At 43.3% G+C, this 18,093-nt stretch overlaps 1 protein-coding gene across 6 annotated transcripts in view; it reads right to left on the bottom strand.

Annotated features, from left to right (window-relative positions):
• CTNND2 (catenin delta 2) overlaps positions 1-18,093 on the bottom strand; it is a 913,533-nt gene that overhangs the window by 557,416 nt on the left and 338,024 nt on the right. For 5 of the 6 annotated variants that reach the window (XM_056520133.1, XM_056520127.1, XM_056520130.1 and 2 more), the window contains one exon: positions 6,483-6,677. The exons of the other annotated variant lie outside the window; for it this stretch is intronic. In XM_056520133.1, the coding sequence (XP_056376108.1) occupies positions 6,483-6,677 (195 nt within the window). The remainder of the gene's footprint in view (positions 1-6,482; positions 6,678-18,093) is intronic. 6 annotated transcript variants of the gene reach the window in all.

Below are 18,093 nucleotides of genomic sequence, written 5' to 3'. Positions count from 1 at the left end.
ATCCCTACCATATAGTTGTTGTGCTGTGCATACGCTGGTAGTTTGTTCTAGGCTTCTCATGCTAGTTGTTGGTGGTACGGTGCATACGTTAGGAGTCGTTGTGGTACCTACGCTAGCGGTTGTGCTGCCTGGTGCGGCACACACTCGGGCAGTAACATGGCACATATCTGAGTAGTTGTACGTACCATACACTGGTTGGGGCGACGTACATACGCTAGGGGTCACTATGCTGTACATACGTTGGTAGTTATTGAACGCATGCTAGTAGCAACACGATATTTACACTAAGAAGTTATCCTTCAGTTACGATAATAGTGGTCATACGGCACAGAATCCAGTGGTTATGGGGCACATTCGCTAGTAGTTGTTATGGTATATACGCTGGCAATGGTCTCACGATACTTGCAATAATAGTGGTCATTCTGTACATACGCTAGTACGTTTTACACGGCACCTACACTAGTAGTTATGCAGTACATACGCTAGCAGTGGTGTCTCGCTACATACGCCAGTAGCTCTCATACGTCACATCCGCAGGTAGTTGTTTCACGGTACATACGTTAGTAGTTGTTACGCTACACACGCTAGCAGCAACACTGCACATACGCTAATACTTGTTACACGCTACACACTAGTAGTTGTCGCACAGTACATGCGGGTAGTTTTTATAGGGTACTAACAAAAAAAACAAAAAATAAAAATAAAATATATATATATATATATATATATATATAGTCAGTACACGCTGTACTGTGGTTATTACGTCATTTCAAGTTGTTTTTACGATAATAGGTGCACTATGTTATCACGACCAATACAACGCACCTTCACATGAGTTCGTGGTACGTACATCAGCTGGTACACATAGGCAATGAATTACCGTTAATCTGACACATTTCCTTCAGGTGGGGTTCATTGCATCATTGTTACTGACACGTCGTCAGAGCAATATGTCGCTACACGGGCGGCGGTCACTGCTATCCTGACTCTACTTCAGGGGTGCCGCATGCCTGTGGTGGTTCTTCAGAGCCGCTGCTAGTTTAGTCAGGAACTTTGAATACTATAATCTTGATTCGTAATCAGGAGGTGTTCACTGTTTCAGTTTTGTACATGGCTACACGTGTCATGCTTACATCACTATCGATTCGCTGGTAACATATGGTCGCAGATATTGTGTTGTGCACTGGGTTGGTAAGTTGGTGTTATCGTCACTCCTCGCATTTCCTCACAAACTCACGCTTACTTACGGTTGGTACCCAAGCTCCGGTAATAAGTGTAAAAAAAAGAAGAAAAAGAAAAAAAAAAATCGGTGCATACACTATTAGTTATACGGTACATAAGCTGGTAGTTTTTGTACGGTAGGTAGGCTTTCAGTTGTTGTATGATGGGTACGTTAGTAGTTCATGTACAGGACATACGCCAAGCTGTCATACGCATACAAGCTAACAGTTTCAGTCTCAATGACATGGTACATAGTTCGTAGTTATTATACTATTCGTACGGTTGTCATATTCACACTATTGAGAAGTTTGTAGTTGTCACGCTGCAATACACCAATGCACACTCAGTTTATTACATCATGCTGGTAGCCCAATATGGTTAATTTTCTTGTAGCTTTACATGCCAGACATGCTTGTTGTATGCCACACACATGCTGTAGCTTTCACACGCTTGTAACTTCATACTGTAGTTTTCTTTCTGGCATGTTCCAATAGGTATACTGTGTATACTAGATTACAATTTACGTGTTTCTGTTTCATTGGTTTACACTGTACTGCTCACTCCTTGCACACGGTAGTAGTATTACTGCATATGATTGCCTCACATATACAGGATATAAGCAATGGTTTTACTGCTTGTACGCATGTAGTGAATTGTTTCATAGCTTTACGTAGCTATTATGGTACGAGCCATAACAAAGTAGTGTGGCAGGTGGTTTCCAGTTTCCAGTTTTACTGTCATGTTGGCAGGGCTTTGCTACAAGTTGATGATGGTTACGCAGAGACCTGTCATGTCCACAGGCACTATGGTTTTGCAGAGACCTGTCACGTCTACAGGCACGATGGTTACGCAAGGACCTGTCACGTCTACAGGCATGATGGTCACGCAAAGACCTGTCACGCATACAAGCACGATGGTGGGGCAAAGACCTGTCACGTCTACAGGCACGATGATATGCAAAGACCTGTCACGTCTACAGGCATGATGGTTACGCTAAGACCTGTCATGTCTACAGGCAAAATGGTTACGCAAAGACTTGTCACGTCTACAGGCACGATGGTTACGCTAAGGCCTGTCATGTCTACAGGCACAATGGTTATGTAAAGACCTGTCACATATACAGGCACGATGGAGGTGCAAAGACCTCTCACGTCTACAGGCACGATGGTTACGCTAAGACTTGTCATGTTTACAGGCACAATGGTTACGCAAAGTCCTGTCACATCTACAGGCACAATGGTTGAGCTAAAACCTGTCATGTCTACAGGCATAATGGTCACGCAAAGACCTGTCACGTCTACAGGCACGATGTTTGCGCAAAGACCTGTCACGTCTACAGGCACAGTGTTTTTCGAAAGATTTGTCACCTTTACAGGTATGGTGGTCATTCAAGTCCTAGAACGTCTATGGGCATCATGGCGAGGTAGAAGTCTGTTTCTCGTGGCAGGGCAGTGCCCCTGGGACCAGTCGGAGTCGGAAGCCTGGCAGAAGAGGTTTGGTTAGTTTTCAGGTAAGGTGTATTCAAGTCTAGTTGATTACAGGCATTTGGCACCTCAAGTCAGTCGCCACTGTAGTTCTGTCCGGAATTTGTCGTAGTATGTTTTTAGTTAACATGTGTTTTTTGCCTCTTAACAGCAGGGACCAGGTTAACTTCATGTTACGCCTGGCAAGTATTGATTGTTTCACTCTCACCATAAGAGTATAGGTAAGTACGTTAAAGAAGCTTTGTCAGCCAGCGTGGCAGCCTGGTCCGGTTCCAAGGCCAGTTAGCATTGTTAGAGTGGGAGTAGCTTCCACAGTTTCCAGCTTCCATACCTCGGTTAGGACAGCTAGCCTGCAGATTTCTGTTCTCAGGTGGAGTCCAGGTATGGGTATCTGTTCAGGAGTGTGGTATTGGTTAGTGATCATGTATCCTTTTCTATCCTATTGTTTGACTTTTTTGCCCTCTAAAGGCGTGCCCCCGTCGCGGTCATTGGGCACAGTTCTGACCGCTTCGTTAGTTGAGGGTTTTATATACAGCTAGTTATTGGCATATTCACGAGTTTGAGGATGGAGCCCTGAGCACAAGTGTTAAGCCTATCAGGCTGTGTTTGTGTGAAGGGCGGAAGGGTCCCGCCCCACGGCACTTGTAGGCGGGGCTCAGGGGGTTGTGGGTAGGGGTGTAGGTATTTAATGCCCCTGCATCTACTGGTGGGGCATGCGCTACGTTTTCCGGACCCCTCCCACACTCCCTTTCTTGCAAATTTCTATCCCAGGGCATGCCCTCTAAAAGGCGTGCCCCCGTCGCGGTCATTGGGCACAGTTCTGACTGCTTTGTTAGTTAGCACAACTACTGGATCTGTGGTGACATGAAAATCCGAACACGACTAGAAGTTTTAATGCCTCTGCACATAATTCCAAATCAGGAGTATGAGACCAAATTAACTGAACCAGTAGATACTCAAATTAGGGGGAAGAGGGAGGCCCTGGGAGGCCATCTAGATCCATATGTGTACTTTGATACTATTGGAGTCCCTAGGGGGGTACCTGATTAGTTTAAAGCAAAAGACCAGATAAAAGAAGGGTTTGAATACATTTTTCCCACAATCACTGCCAACAAAAATGTTGAATGGATAAACTACATATATAACAATCAACAAAGGTTTCTAAATTATACCAGGGATGCCCTTAAAGGATTAGCTGAGCAGTTAGGACTCACTTCTACCATGACCTTCCAAAATAGATATGATGTTGGCAGAGAAAGGAGGAGTATGTAAAATGATTGGTGAGACCTGTTGCACTTACATAGCAGGTAACACTGGTCCAAATGGTAAGGTTACAAAATCCATAAAGAAATTAGAGGATTTGTCTGTAGATTTTAAGAAAAATTCAGGAATAAGTGACCCCTGGGATCAATATTTCTCATGGTTTGGAGACTGGAAAAAATGGTTTCTACAAGTAGCTATCATTTTAGTGGTTCTTATTGCCATGATAATAATAATTGGATGTTGCATAGTCCCCTGTGTAAAGAAAGCAATAATTTTCACTGTAGAGGAAGCATTTCCAACCGGGGCAATGTATATGTATATTGAACCTACTACAACTGACTTTAACCTAATCGGTACATCAGACCAAAGCATGACCGAGGGAATTCCCCCCATGAGAACAACTATCCTGTATGTGGATGGCTCAAAGGCAAACCCAGCAGAGTAGGGCGTAGATAGAAGTCCCAGGTAAAGGACAAGTCTGAGTACAAAGGGGGGTGGTTCATAAGGAGCCACTCGTCTCAAACCAGTGAAGCATCCCATACCCCTTTCTCGACCTGAACCGGGCACTATTAGGCAGAACACACCATAGGGAAAGATGGAAAGAAACAAAGTTCTTAGGGGGGAATTGTTGGGTCTATAATTTTCTCATATATTGATCACTATATCTATACTCATATGCCTTTGCTAAATGCTATTGCTAAAATATTGCAAAAGAACTTTGTATTCCTTAATTCAAAACATTTCAGCTTGCTCTTTGCCTATAATTAAGATGAGAACCTTGGAATGGCGCCTGAAGATACAAGAAGTTAGGAGTTGAAGTGTAAACATTGGGCTTTTGTGGAAGGATGGAAAAATCTCAAGATAGACAAGTTGCAACATAAGTGACCTATGCTACGCCATGCTCAAATGACCAATTAGCAAATAAAACGATTTGATGCAATAGTTTTACCCTCCCCTTTTTGTCAACTGTAAAAACGAATGTGATTTTCTAATAAAGAACAGAACTCCTTGGGAGTCAGGGCTGAGAAGGGGATATATACCAAAACTGTCTGGTGTGAATTTGCTTATGTCGAAACTCAGCAAAATAACACAGCGATAGTCACTCACAGTTTAAGGCCTCACCTTAAGGCATACTTGACAATACCATATGATCTGATAATCCACAATGCCAGCAGGCATAAGGCTTTCACATTTATTTATAATTTGAAGTGATTTTTTTCACAACTAGTTGTAGTTTGTTAGGTTTTAGGGTATACATAAGTTACCACATCATTTTTACAAATGTATATTGTGGTTAAAATGCAGAAGAAAATTATTCTACCTTTTAGTTGTTTTTTCCTTCACCCTGACTAGGAAGCTTTTCAAACTTTTCATGTTATTGACACCCATTTTAGAAATGCATTGTTTGGTGACACACTTATCGTTCTACGAATGGTACATAGTGCGTCGATACACAAGTATCTTTATTTACCATTACAAATCTGGTTGCTATTTAATCCCCCCTTTATCATCCCTTGTTCCATTTCATCCAGTTCACTCCCCCCAGGATCCCACCATTCCACTTTCTCTTGTGCCACTTAATTTCTCTGCCCTTGATCCCTCTGTGCCATTACATTTCCTCTTTAATCACCCCCTGTGTCACATTACTCCTCCCCCCTTGTTCCTCCTTGAGCCACTTAATTTTTTTTCTCCCTCTTTACCACCCCCTGTGCAAAATTATCCCCTCCTTGACCACACCCTGTGTCACATCCTTACCCACCTTGAGTCTCCCCTGTGGCATTTCCTCCCCCCCCCCTTTGACCTACCTCTGTGCCACAACATTGCCTCCCTGATCCCCCGCTATGCCATTGAATTCTCACTTGGCCTTTGTCTCTCCGTGTGCTGAAGTAGGCCCAGGTAGAGTCTTGGCATGGTTGACAAGTTACTTCCTCCTGCCTAGCTCCTGAAAGCGACATCAGGGACGTAATTTGTCAGTCCGAGCAGAAACCACTTAACAGTAACCAGCGGCAGCTGCTGCGGGATGGGACAGTCCTGGAAACTGCCACCAGCATACTAATGTGTTGTGGCACCCATTTTGGAAAGCCCTGGTTTAGTTTTTTTGCCAGAACAAGTTGTAATTTGCTAGGTCAATATTTTGGGGTATGCAAATACAAATGTATGTAAAATGTATTTGTAAAATACATTAATTATGCTAATCAAAAATTTTTCAAGAGTTCTAAATGTATTGTATATGTAAAGTTTGTATATGTTTAGTTTGTTACAATTATGGAGATACTAAATAGTATATGTAAAAAAAATGAACAGTTCACTTTCAGTTATTTTATATCTCAATAAATGTACGGTTTTATTATACAAAGAGTTTCTTACTATTGAACAATTGAACGCTCTTCTCTTGTAAATAATCTTAATCCAAAACTTAAAATATTTCAGCAACATTACTGTCAAAAATATTCTACAGAAATAAATGAATCCAAACAGTAGGCAAATATCTGGTAAAAGCTGCATTGTAGTTACCTGTGTTGGTGCGATAGGAGGTGGTATGTGCTGGTAGTACTGGTTCTCCCTGACTTTGGCTTAGGCTTCGCATTTGTGGCTTCTGAAACACTCTTTCTTCATAAATAGGCTCGATCTGATGCTCTGGTGATTGTAGTGGCCTTAGTTCAGGACCTATATGGCTGTGTTGACTAGTATACGATGCTCGGGATCCCGCTGAGAAAACATTTTTTTTAAAGTTTAGTTTAACAAACTAGCAGGTTTAATACATTAGTACCTGACCTATTATCTACATAAAAGCACATGAAAAACAAACGCAATTATGTTCCGTTCTTTTTTTTAAAGTTTAGTTTAACAAACTAGCAGGTTTAATACATTAGTACCTGACCTATTAGCTACGTAAAAGCACATGAAAAATAAACGCAATGTTCCGTTCTTTTTGTCCAGAGGTTGGACATGTAAAAATGGAGGAAATATAAAAGAAGTAAATAGTGTGATAAATTTCGAATTTGCTTAGGAGTAAACAAGGTACTATAGGAAGTGTTATGAGTATGTATTTGTCCCACATTGTAGGACCGGCGCTCACCTCCTGTCAGCCGGTAGCTTAATAAACCGTCAGGATGCAGGTTTGTTCATAAAACCACAGAAGATTTTATTAACAGTAGTAAAACAGGAACGAGTTTCGAGGGGCGGAGACCCCCTCTTCGTCAGGTTCTGATCAGAACCTGACGAAGAGGGGCCCCTCGAAACTCGTTGTTCCTGTTTTACTACTGCTAATAAAATCTTCTATGGTTTTATGAACAAACTTGCATCCTGACGGTTTATTAAGCTACCGGCTGACAGGAGGTGAGCGCTGCTCCACAAGCACCATTATTCTCTGGAAGATCTCTGCATCTTCCCTCCTTTCTTCATAAATGAAACTTTGGAACACATGCATGACTTTCTGCTCTGTTTCAAGTTATGACTCGTTCTCATTTTAACTCGGGTGTCCATTCTTCAGATCACAGGAGTGTTAGAATGTTCAAACCTCCTTTGTGATCTGACAAGTATCCTTTATCCACAGTATTTTAAACTGGAATATCCATTAATTGTTAAAACAACAACAACAGTCATGCCAATTTTCATTTCACATTTTTGTTTGTTGACAGTGGCATCTAGAAAGTTAAGACAGGCATCGGAGCTCACATTAATGCTGGTCACAATGAAGTGAAACCTGACGTCATCTCATGTTAATTTTCAACCTCCATTGTCATGGCTATAAATCCTTCTATGCTATATAGTCCTACAAAGTGGGACAAATACATACTCATAAAACTTCCTATAGTACCTTGTTTACTCCTAAGCAAATTTGAAATTTGTCACACTATTTACTTCTTTTATATTTCCTCTGGACAAAAAGAACTTAGTCTTCCAGCATCAGTCTCTCCAAATGCCTAACAATCATTCTAGGATAGGTTCATAACCCACATCAGAGATCTCTTAGTGGAAGGGAGGGAGATCTCCCTGCGAGATCTCTGTGCAGCACCCAGCATTCTAAACAGTATGTTTAGAACACTGGGTTTCCCAGGCTGGAGACGTGACATCACGCCACGCCCCCTCCATTCATGCCTATGGGAGGGGACATGAATCCCGTCACCCTCCCTCCCATAAACATGAATGGGGGGGGGATATCAAGTTTCCATCCGCCAGAACCCAGCGTTCTAAACATACTGTTTAGAATGTCAGGTGCATTACAAGGAGATAGTGGGGGGACCCCCGCGATCAGACATCTTGTTCTCTATCCCTTGGATAGGGGATAAGATGTCTGTGGGCAGAGTACCCTTAAAATACAGCCAATATTTATGACCCTGTGAGTATGTTTGTCCTTCTCACCGATTAGAGATATTAAACAAAAAAGCCATAAGACCAGAAAAACCAAAGGAAGAGAGAGAAGAGAGAGGAGATATAAATATATGTGTGTGTGTATATATATTTATTATTCTACCTTTTAAACTTTTTAGTTTCTCTTCTCTTTCAGGAGAACTAATTTATTTTTCAATCAACACCTCCCTTCATTGGATTAGACTTCCCATTTCAACTCTTCCATTTATAACTTCAGCCATGTCCACTTTAGCCAAGACCCACACAATGGCAGTATCATAATGCCACCTCTTTCCTTCCCCTTTCTTCTCTTCCTTTTAATGAGTCAAGGAAAACAATGTAATACATGTGAGGAGAATTCCTATTATCTTGGAGTTTCAGCTAAACACCCTCTCTTTACAATTGGCATACTGTCCAAATTTCATGGACCTTACAGTATGCACACCCCAAATCTTAACCAAGAAACCAAACTCAACATGAATTATCCTTTGCACCAACCAACAAAATTATTTGACTAATGGAAATTTCTTAGACATCCATTTTATTGCTATACGCAGTCTAATTACAAAAAACAGTTTTTCCAATAAGACTTTCTTTGTAGTTTTTTCATCCATTCTTGTTCTACCCAAGAGCCACAATTAGTAAACCAACCATGTCCTTTATTTAGATATTCCCTAATATATCTAATGGCCCCATACCAGAATTCTTTTATTACAGGATGCTAAAAATACATACAGTAATCTTACAGAATACCCCCCCTCACATTTTTGCTAATATTTTATTATTGTTTTCTCAAGTTATAACACTATAAGAAATAACACTCTGCTAAAATGTAAAGGAGCGAGTGCATAGCCTGTATAACAGTGCTTAACCTATTTGGGACGGAGGGCGTATAGATATGCCCTCGCGTCCCGCAGCTTGTAGGGCGTTGATCGGAAAGGGATGCCTGCTGAAATCATTCAGAGGGATGTCCTTATGCTCACCACAATTCATGGGATTGGCAGCACCCCTGTCCCTGTGTGAGGTACCACGGCACCGGTCCTCAAGCCCAGTTGTCTTGTGGACTACAATCAGTATATGGGGGGAGTTGATCTCTCTGATCAAGTCCTCAAGCCATATAATGGCATGCGCAAAACCCGGGCATGATACACAAAAGTTGCAATCTACATGGTCCAGGTTGCTATGTACAATGCATTTGTACTATTCCGGAGCGCCGGCAATAAGAAGATTTCTCAAGTTCGAGGAGGTGCTCATAAAGGCCCTGATCTTTGGCGATCAGGAGGGGGAGCAGCCCCGAGCACTTCCGGAACAGGAGGTGCCAAGATCGTCCCCAGCCAACACTTTCCAGGTGAGGTCCCCCACACTGGAAAAAAGCGACGATCCTAGAAAAAATTAAGTGGGTGTCGCAGGAGGGGGATTTTGAGGGACACGACCACTCATTGCGACACTTGACTCAAAATGTTAACCCCCCCCCAAAAAAAAAACAAAAAAAAAACAACTTAATACATAACATAATACCCCTGATTAGACCTCCGGTGCTACTGGGTCATGTATCAGAGTCCTTTGCATCGGGGGTTTTCAGGCTGCCTCAAATGTGCAGCTCTCTCTCTACATCTGAGCGGTGTGCGCATTTGGGGTAACAGAATAGGGACGGCCACACACATCACATTCCCAGAATGATGAATCAGAGTATAGGGTAGTGCTGGGCGGTATACCGGTTCTTACCGAATACCAAATTTTTTTTCCTGCACGATATGAATTTTTCCCATACCACAATACCGGTTGGGTCCCTCCCCCCAATCGAATGAATGAATTATCAGCCGCAGCGGTTCCCACATCGGGGAACTAATCATATGTGACCCGCGGGCGCTGTTCTGCTTCTCTTCCCCCCCCCCCAACGAATTATCAGGCCAGCGCTGCGCTGTCCCTCACACTGGGGAACTAATCATATGTCACCCGCGAGCGCTGCTTCTCTCCCCACCCCCACAAATAATTATCAGCCGCTGCGCTGTACTGTACTATCCTGTGCCCGGGCTGAAAACTAAACAAAATAAACTTTAAAGGGGTACTCCGGTGAAAACATTTTTTCTTTTAAATCAACTGGCTCCGGAAAGTTAAACAGATTTGTAAATTTCTTCTCTTAAAAAATCTTAATCCTTCCTGTACTTATTAGCTGCTGAATACTACAGAGGAAATTATTTTCTTTTTGGAATGCTCTCTGATGACATCACGAGCACAGTGCTCTCGGCTGACGTTATTCTAATAATAATAAGTCTTTATTTATTTATTGTTGTCCTTAGTGGGATTTGAACCCAAGGCCCCAGCACTGCAAGGCAGCAGTGCTAACCACTAAGCCACCATGCTGCCCTTAGCATACATCACCTTCCAACGTTCCCCACCTCACGGTCCCTCCGCTGCGGTCCTGGGGATGGAAGGCAGGACATCGCTGTGGCTGGTGATAGGCTGAGCGCACTGTCATGTAAGAAGCCAGCCGGCTCCTTACATGACAGTGGGCTCAGCCTATCACCGGTCGAGGCGGGACATCACTGCAGCCGGTGATAGGCTGACTGCTCTGTGACGTTCCCATCCCCAGGACTGCAGCTGGGGGACCGTGAGGCCCGGTAACGGAGAACGTCAGAAGGCAAGTTAAAGTTCATTTTGTTTATTTTTGCAGCCTAGGCACAGGATAGTACAGTACAGCGGCTAATAATTATTTTGGGGGGGTGGAGAGAAGCAGCGCTCGCGGGTGACATATGATTAGTTCCCCGATGTGGGGGACAGCGCAGCGCTGGGCTGATAAACCGGGGGGCAGGGAGAAGCAGCGCCCACGGGTCACATGATTGGGGAGGGTGGAAAATACCGTTAAATACTGTGGAACCGCCATAACTTACAAAAATACCGTGATACATATTTTTGCTCATACCACCAAGCTCTAGTATAGGGTTTGGGGCGGGCATAATTTTTACTTTTGGCTATACTCTGGGGCATCATTCTGGGTACCCACTTTGCAAATTATTATGAAAATTGCAATCTTCATTTTTCAAAAAACTACCCTTCATCCATTCCTGGAAAATAAATCTATGAAACGCCCGTCCATTCAAAATGGTGTCACATGTGGCTTTTTTTATTCTCCTCTGAATGTATGTAACCGTCAGGCCTCAAATGCGCAGTGCTCTCTCCTCCCCTGAGCGGTGTACGCATTTTCAGGTAACCATTTAGGGATCGCCACCCAAAAAAAAACATTCCCATAATGATGAAGCAGAGCATAGGGTTTGTGATGGGCACACTTTTTACTTTTGGCTATGCTCTGGGTCATCATACTCCATACATTGATAGCATATCAGTTGGAAAATTGCAGTTTTCATTTTTCCAAAAATACATTTCATCCATACCTGGAAAATAAATTTAAGAAACACCCGACCGTTCCAAATGTCCACTTTACCCTATAAAGATTCCTCAGGTGTTGTACGTTCTGTAATGGTGTCACATGTGGGTGTTTCTTTTTTTTTTTTTTCCCTCTGAATGTATGTAACCTTCAGCTACTTATATGCCATAGGCAGGGCTGCCATCAGAAATTTTGGGGCCCCTTACACAGATCAAGGCATAGCCCCCTTCCACATGGCAACCCCGCCCCCTAGGGTACATGCCAATTCCGCCCCCTAGGACCCACCCACAATTTTTGCTAATTTTAAAGACAGTAAAAAGTGAGTCAGACCCTCATCAGTGATTTCAGTGAAGGAATTATTTTTTGACCAAAGAATATGAAGCCTGCCACCACGACAAGGTAGAGTCTTTTGAGCAGAACCCTACACTAACATTAACTACACTACCTTTCCTAACCTGCCTTAGCAATCTTCCCCTAGCACACTTAAAGGGTAGCTCCCACCATCACTTTTTTTCTTTTTCTGTCCCTGCCTATTACCCATCTATCCCTAACCCCCTCCCTGCTTTTAATTTAATTTTTTTTTTACATATTAAAAATGCCTTTTTGTCTGCCTGGTAGTGTGCTCACTACCAGGCAGACTTCCCCAGCAGGCACCACGTCACGGATGCCTGCTGGGGCCGACACTTCCGAACGTAGTTCACCTATACAGGGCGCCTCCAGCTGTTTCCCCACTGCAACTCCCAGCTTGCCCTGACATCTATTGGCTGTCAGTTGTAGTGGGGAAACAACTGGAGGCATACTGTATAGGTGAACACCGTGATGGCCGCACATCCCGCTCCCCGCCGCGCAGCCCGCAACCTCCCCCCCCGTCGCGCCGCTCAACTCCCTCCCTACCCCCCCTTAGTTCACCTATTCAGTGTCCCTCCAGCTGTTTCCCCACTACAACTCCCAGCTTGCCCTGACATCTATTGGCTGTCAGGGCATGCTGGGAGTTGTAGTGGGGAAACAACTGGAGGAATACTGTATAGCCCGCAACCCCCCTGGCCCAGCTGCGCCGCTCAACCCACTACCCCCCCTTCCCTGCCCTCTCCCCCCCCCCCCCCCCCCTCGCAAAAGCATAAGCATTGAAAACAGTCACATTGAGAATTTTACCTGTCGCCGGGAGCCCGGGCCGGCGTGCGAGGCCAGGGAGCCTGGGCGCGTCCTCTTCCTTCAAAGCGCTCGCTCCCGCCTGTCTGATTGACAGGCGGGAGCGAGCACCGCAGTGAATGAATTCTGACTCGTTGCCAGGCTTCAACGAGTCGAAATTCATTAGTGACGTCACTGCCGAATGCATTCGGCCACTAGGAGGGCGAACCCTAGTGGGAATTTAAAAGTGATTTTAAACTGTTTTAAAATCACTTTTTTTTAATTAAAGTATATTAGAGATATAATGGAAACCTATAGCTTATGCCTCTAGGACCTCACCAATGGTGCATAATGGTGTGGGCAAAGATAGATATAACAGCGTTTGCTCAGAAATAGTTTTTTTAATTCAGAATATAAAATATATATAAATAAGTAAAACAGTAACAAAATATCACATTACACTGGCACTATCTGATGAAAATCTCACTGGGCCCTAGTGAGATATCCAAAATATAAAAAAGATATGTGAATAAATTAATATTCTAATAAGTCCATAAGTCTGCAGATAAAAAACAAAAATAAAATAAATCCGTAAAAGGTGTGGATAAATTTTTGGGTTTATGGCAAAATAATTGTAACATAAAGTCCATAAAAAAAAATAAAAAACTTAATGAATGGATGATACAGAGTATCTCTCACCACTGCTTCTGGCTTGATGAATTGTGATAGATGAGTCGCAGCCTTGTGTTCCTCATGTGCCCCAATAGATGGAGGGGGGCACAAGTTGGTATGTCTCCCTTAGCAGCCCCGTTGGCCGGGAGGCGCAAATAGATGTTGCGTACCGTGAGCTCCGATAGCGGAGGAGCATGCAGCAATTTCAGCGCTGGGGGCCTCGTTCGCTGGCTGACTTAGCACAGATGGCACTAGTCTGGCACTCCGGCAGGAGTGTCAGTCGGCTCGGATGCGACAACGGGTCTGGCGATGGTGGTACGCCGGGAGAAATGGAAGATCCGGGATTGGCGTCCCACGTGGAAGCAGGAGATGAGGCTATGCGATGCAGTAGATGGTAAAGTTGCAGCCAGGCAGGGCGGAGTAGGACAGATTTAACTCCTCTGTTGCCAAGATGTTTGCAGATGGACACTGGTGGTAACTGTGTGAACAGTGCCAGATTTCTAAACGCGTTTCGGGGTACTGGGAAACAAGGACCTCTGACCCCTTCCTCAGTAGAAATGTGTATATGAACTATATCACCAGGCAGACAAAAAAGCATTTTTAATATAGTAAAAAAAAAATATATATATTAAAAGCAGGGAGGGGGTTAGGGATAGATGGGCAATAGGCAGGGACAGAAAAAAAAAAAAGGATGGTGGGAGCTACTATTTAAAGGAAATCTGTCACCAGTGTCACCTGCACTAACCTGTCAGTACCGACAGGTAGTGCGGGTGACAATGATGACAACGGTCCTTACCGTGTCCCGTTCCATGAAGGATCTCTGGCCCGGCTTGGGGCAGGGGAGGAGCTCAGAGACATCACCGCTGCTGTTCTCCAGCAGTGGGAGCCAGCAGAGTGCAACAGCGGCTTGGGGTATGGGCGGAACAAGGTGAGTACCGTTGTCATCAGCCACCTGCACTACCTGTCGGTACCGACAGGTTAGTGGAGATGACACTGGTGACGAATTTCCTTTAAAGATAAATGCCGGACATCGGCCCCATCAGCAATGCCCAGCATTAGCCATGGGTCCTGGCTGTTGATAGCGGCCGAGACCCAATAGGTTTGAAGCACACTCAGCTCCTGAGCGTGCTTCAAACTGTGGAAGTGTTTGCAGGGCGTACATTTGTGTCCTTCAGGGTTTATGCATTATAAGCTACATTTTAGTCACTGGTATTGTTTCATATTGTTTGGGTAGGCCCCTCTGTTAATAGTTGCCCCCATTATGGAGACAAGTATTAACAGAGGGGCCGACCCAAACTATATGGGGCCAACTATTAAAAGCGGGCCTACCCAAACTTTGTGGGGGCCCCATTTAGTTTGGGTAGGTTCCCAAGTTCAAGCTACCCCCATATAGCTGTTGTAGGCCCCTCTCAAAGAAGGGGCCTACAACTATATGGGGGAAACTTTTGCAAAAAAAAAAAAAGCCTACAAAAACTATATGGCGGCAACTTGCACCCATATAGTTGTTGTAGGCCCCTCTCTGCTGATAATTGTTGCCTCCATATAGTTATAGGCCTCAGCCCTTGCCCATCAGACTGCAGGCCCCACCATAACCTCTGTGCCACCATCCACTGTCCTCCTCAGTGCAGGCTCTTCTGTCCTTCTGCTGCTCCCCTCTGTTGCCGGCAGACTGCTGCACCCCGCCGCTGGCCTCCTCATTCGGACCCGGTCACAGCCCTACAATGGTCATGTGACCTTAGGTGCCGGCTTCAGCGTGCAGAGCGCAGCAGACGTACCTCCTGGCGACCACTGCAGCAGTCTTAAAGTGACAGCGGCCACCAGCCCTAAAGGTACACGCTGTGCCGCAGGTTACATCTACATATGTGGTATTTCCTTACTTGGGACAAATAGGGCTCCAAACTTTGGGAGGGGGCTTTTTCTCCTATAATCACAGTTAAAAATGAAAAATTGTGTGTAACAGTAGCAATTCACTGTAAAAAATCTGATTTTTAATTATTACAACCCAATGTTCAATAAACCTGTGAGGTATAAGTTCTTATTGTAATGCTTATTGCGTTCCTTGAGGGGTGTAGTTTCCAAAATAGTGTTTTTTTTTGTTGCTGTTCTGGAACCATGGGGTCTTCCTAAATGCAACATGCCCCCCAAAAACCATTTCAGCAAAATTCTTTTTCAAAAAGTCAAATTTTGCTCCTTGTCTTCTGAGCATTGTAGTTCCCCAGCAGAGGACTTAACGTCAACATATGGGGTGTTTTCTTAATGGGGAGAAACTGGGCTTTACATTTTGGGGTCCATTTTCTCCTATTACCCCATGTGAAAAAGAAAAATTTGGGGTAACACGATAATTTTAGTGTAAAAAAAAAAGCTAACTTTCCATTTTCACATCCAACTTCAACGCAAAGTCGTCAAACACCTGTGAAGTGTTAAGGCTCAATATACCCCTTGTTAGGTTCCCCTTGGTACGCCATGTGGGGGCTTATTTGCTGTTCTGGCACCATGGGGCTACCTAAATGCGACATGCCCCCCAAAAACCATTTCAACAAATTTCTCTCTCCAAAATCGCAAAGCTGCTCCTTCCCTTCTGAGCCATGTTGTGTGTCCGCAGAGCACTTAACATCCACATATGAGGTATTGCCATACTCGAGTGAAATTGGGATACACATTTTAGGAGTCTTTTTCTCCTTTTACCCCTTGTAAAAAGTCTAAAAATGGGGCTACAACAACATGTTAGTGTAAAAAAATTAGATTTTGATTTTTTTGCTTCAGTTTGCTGCTATTCCTGTGAAACACCTAAAGGGTTAACAAAGTTCTTAATGTCATTTTGAATACTTTGAGGGGTGCACTTTTCATACTGGGGTCCATAATGGGGGTTTCTTACAGAAAGGCCCCTCAAATCCACTTCAAACTTAACTGGTCCCTGATAAAAATCATATTTTGAATTTTTCATGAAAATTTGCTCCTTTAATTTGAAGCACTCTAATGTCTTCAAAAAGTAAAAACATGTCAACTTTCTGATTCCAACATAAAGTAGACATATTGTATATGTGAATTAAGATATAATTTATTTGGAATGTCCATTTTCCTTACAAGCAGAGAGTTTCAAAGTTAGAAAAATGCTAAATTTTAATGAAATAAAAAAAAATTTCACCAAGAAATGATGCAAGTAACGCCGAAAATTTACCAATATATAAAGTAGAATATGTCACGAGAAAAACAGTCTCGGAATCAAATTCAAAAGTAAAAGCATCCCAGAGGGGTTAAAGGGGTTATCCAGGAAAAAAAATGTTTTATATATCAACTGGCACCAGAAAGTTAAACAGATTGGTAACTTACTTCTATAAAAAAAAAAATAATCTTAATCCTTTCAGGATTTATGAGCTGCTGAAGTTGAGTTGTTCTTTTCTAAGTGCTCACTGAAGAGAAGCAAGTCCCCATAGCAAACCTCTTCTACTCTGTGCAGTTCCCGAGACAAGCAGAGATGTCAGCAGAGAACACTGTTGCCAGACAGAAAAGAACAACTCAACTTCAGCAGCTGATAATTATTGGAAGGATTAAGATTTTTTTAATAGAAGTAATTTACAAATCTGTTTAACTTTCTGGAGCCAGTTGATTATATTCTCCCTGGAATACCCCTTTAATCCCTTAACGACCACGGACGTAAATGTATGTCCTGGTTTGGGGCGACTTCCTGCATCAGGACGTACATTTACGTCCTGTGTATGACCGCGAGCATCGGAAGGGTGCTCGCGTCATACACGGCAGGTTCCGGCTGCTAGCAGCAGCCGGGGACCCGCCCATAATGGCCGACATCCGCGATCGCGCGGGTGTCCGCCATTAACCCCTCAGATGCCGTGATCAATACAGATCACGGCATCTGCAGCATTGCGGTACTTTGATTGGATGGTCGGATCGCCCGGCGATCCGATCATCCAGCACGGCAGCCGGAGGTCCGCTCACCTGGCTCTGGCCATCTCCCGGAGTCTTCTGCTCTGGTCTGAGATAGAGCAGACCAGAGCAGATGACCGATAATACTATACATAGCACTGAACAGTATTAGCAATCAAAGAATTGGTATAGATAGTCCCCTATGGGTACATAAAAAGTGTAAAAAAAAAAAAAGTTGAAAAATGTAAAAATAAAAAGTGAAAAATCCCCTCCCCCAATAAAAATGAAAATTGCCTGTTTTTCCCATTTTACCCCCAAAAAGCGTTATTTTTTTTTAATAAACATATTTGGTATCGCCTCGTGTGTAAATGTCCGAACTAATAAAATATAATGTTAATGATCCCGTATGGTGAATGGCGTAAATGTAAAAAATGAAAAAAAGTCTAAAAATGCTGCTTTTTTTGTCACATTTTATTCAAAAAACAAATGAATAAAAAATTATCTAAAAGTTTTATATATGCAAGTGTGGTATCTAAAAAAAAGTACAGATGACGGTGCAAAAAAAAAAAAAAAAAGAGCCCTCATACCGCCCTATATACGGAAAAATGAAAAAGTTATAGGTGGTCAAAATAGGGCGAAATATAAAAGTATCTAGCCACGGGTGTCATTTTAATCGGATTCACCCACAGAATAAAGAACATATAT

This window comes from Hyla sarda, chromosome 5 (assembly GCF_029499605.1).
Source record: "Hyla sarda isolate aHylSar1 chromosome 5, aHylSar1.hap1, whole genome shotgun sequence".
Lineage (NCBI taxonomy): Eukaryota > Metazoa > Chordata > Amphibia > Anura > Hylidae > Hyla > Hyla sarda.
This window is presented reverse-complemented; position numbering and strand designations above follow the sequence as displayed.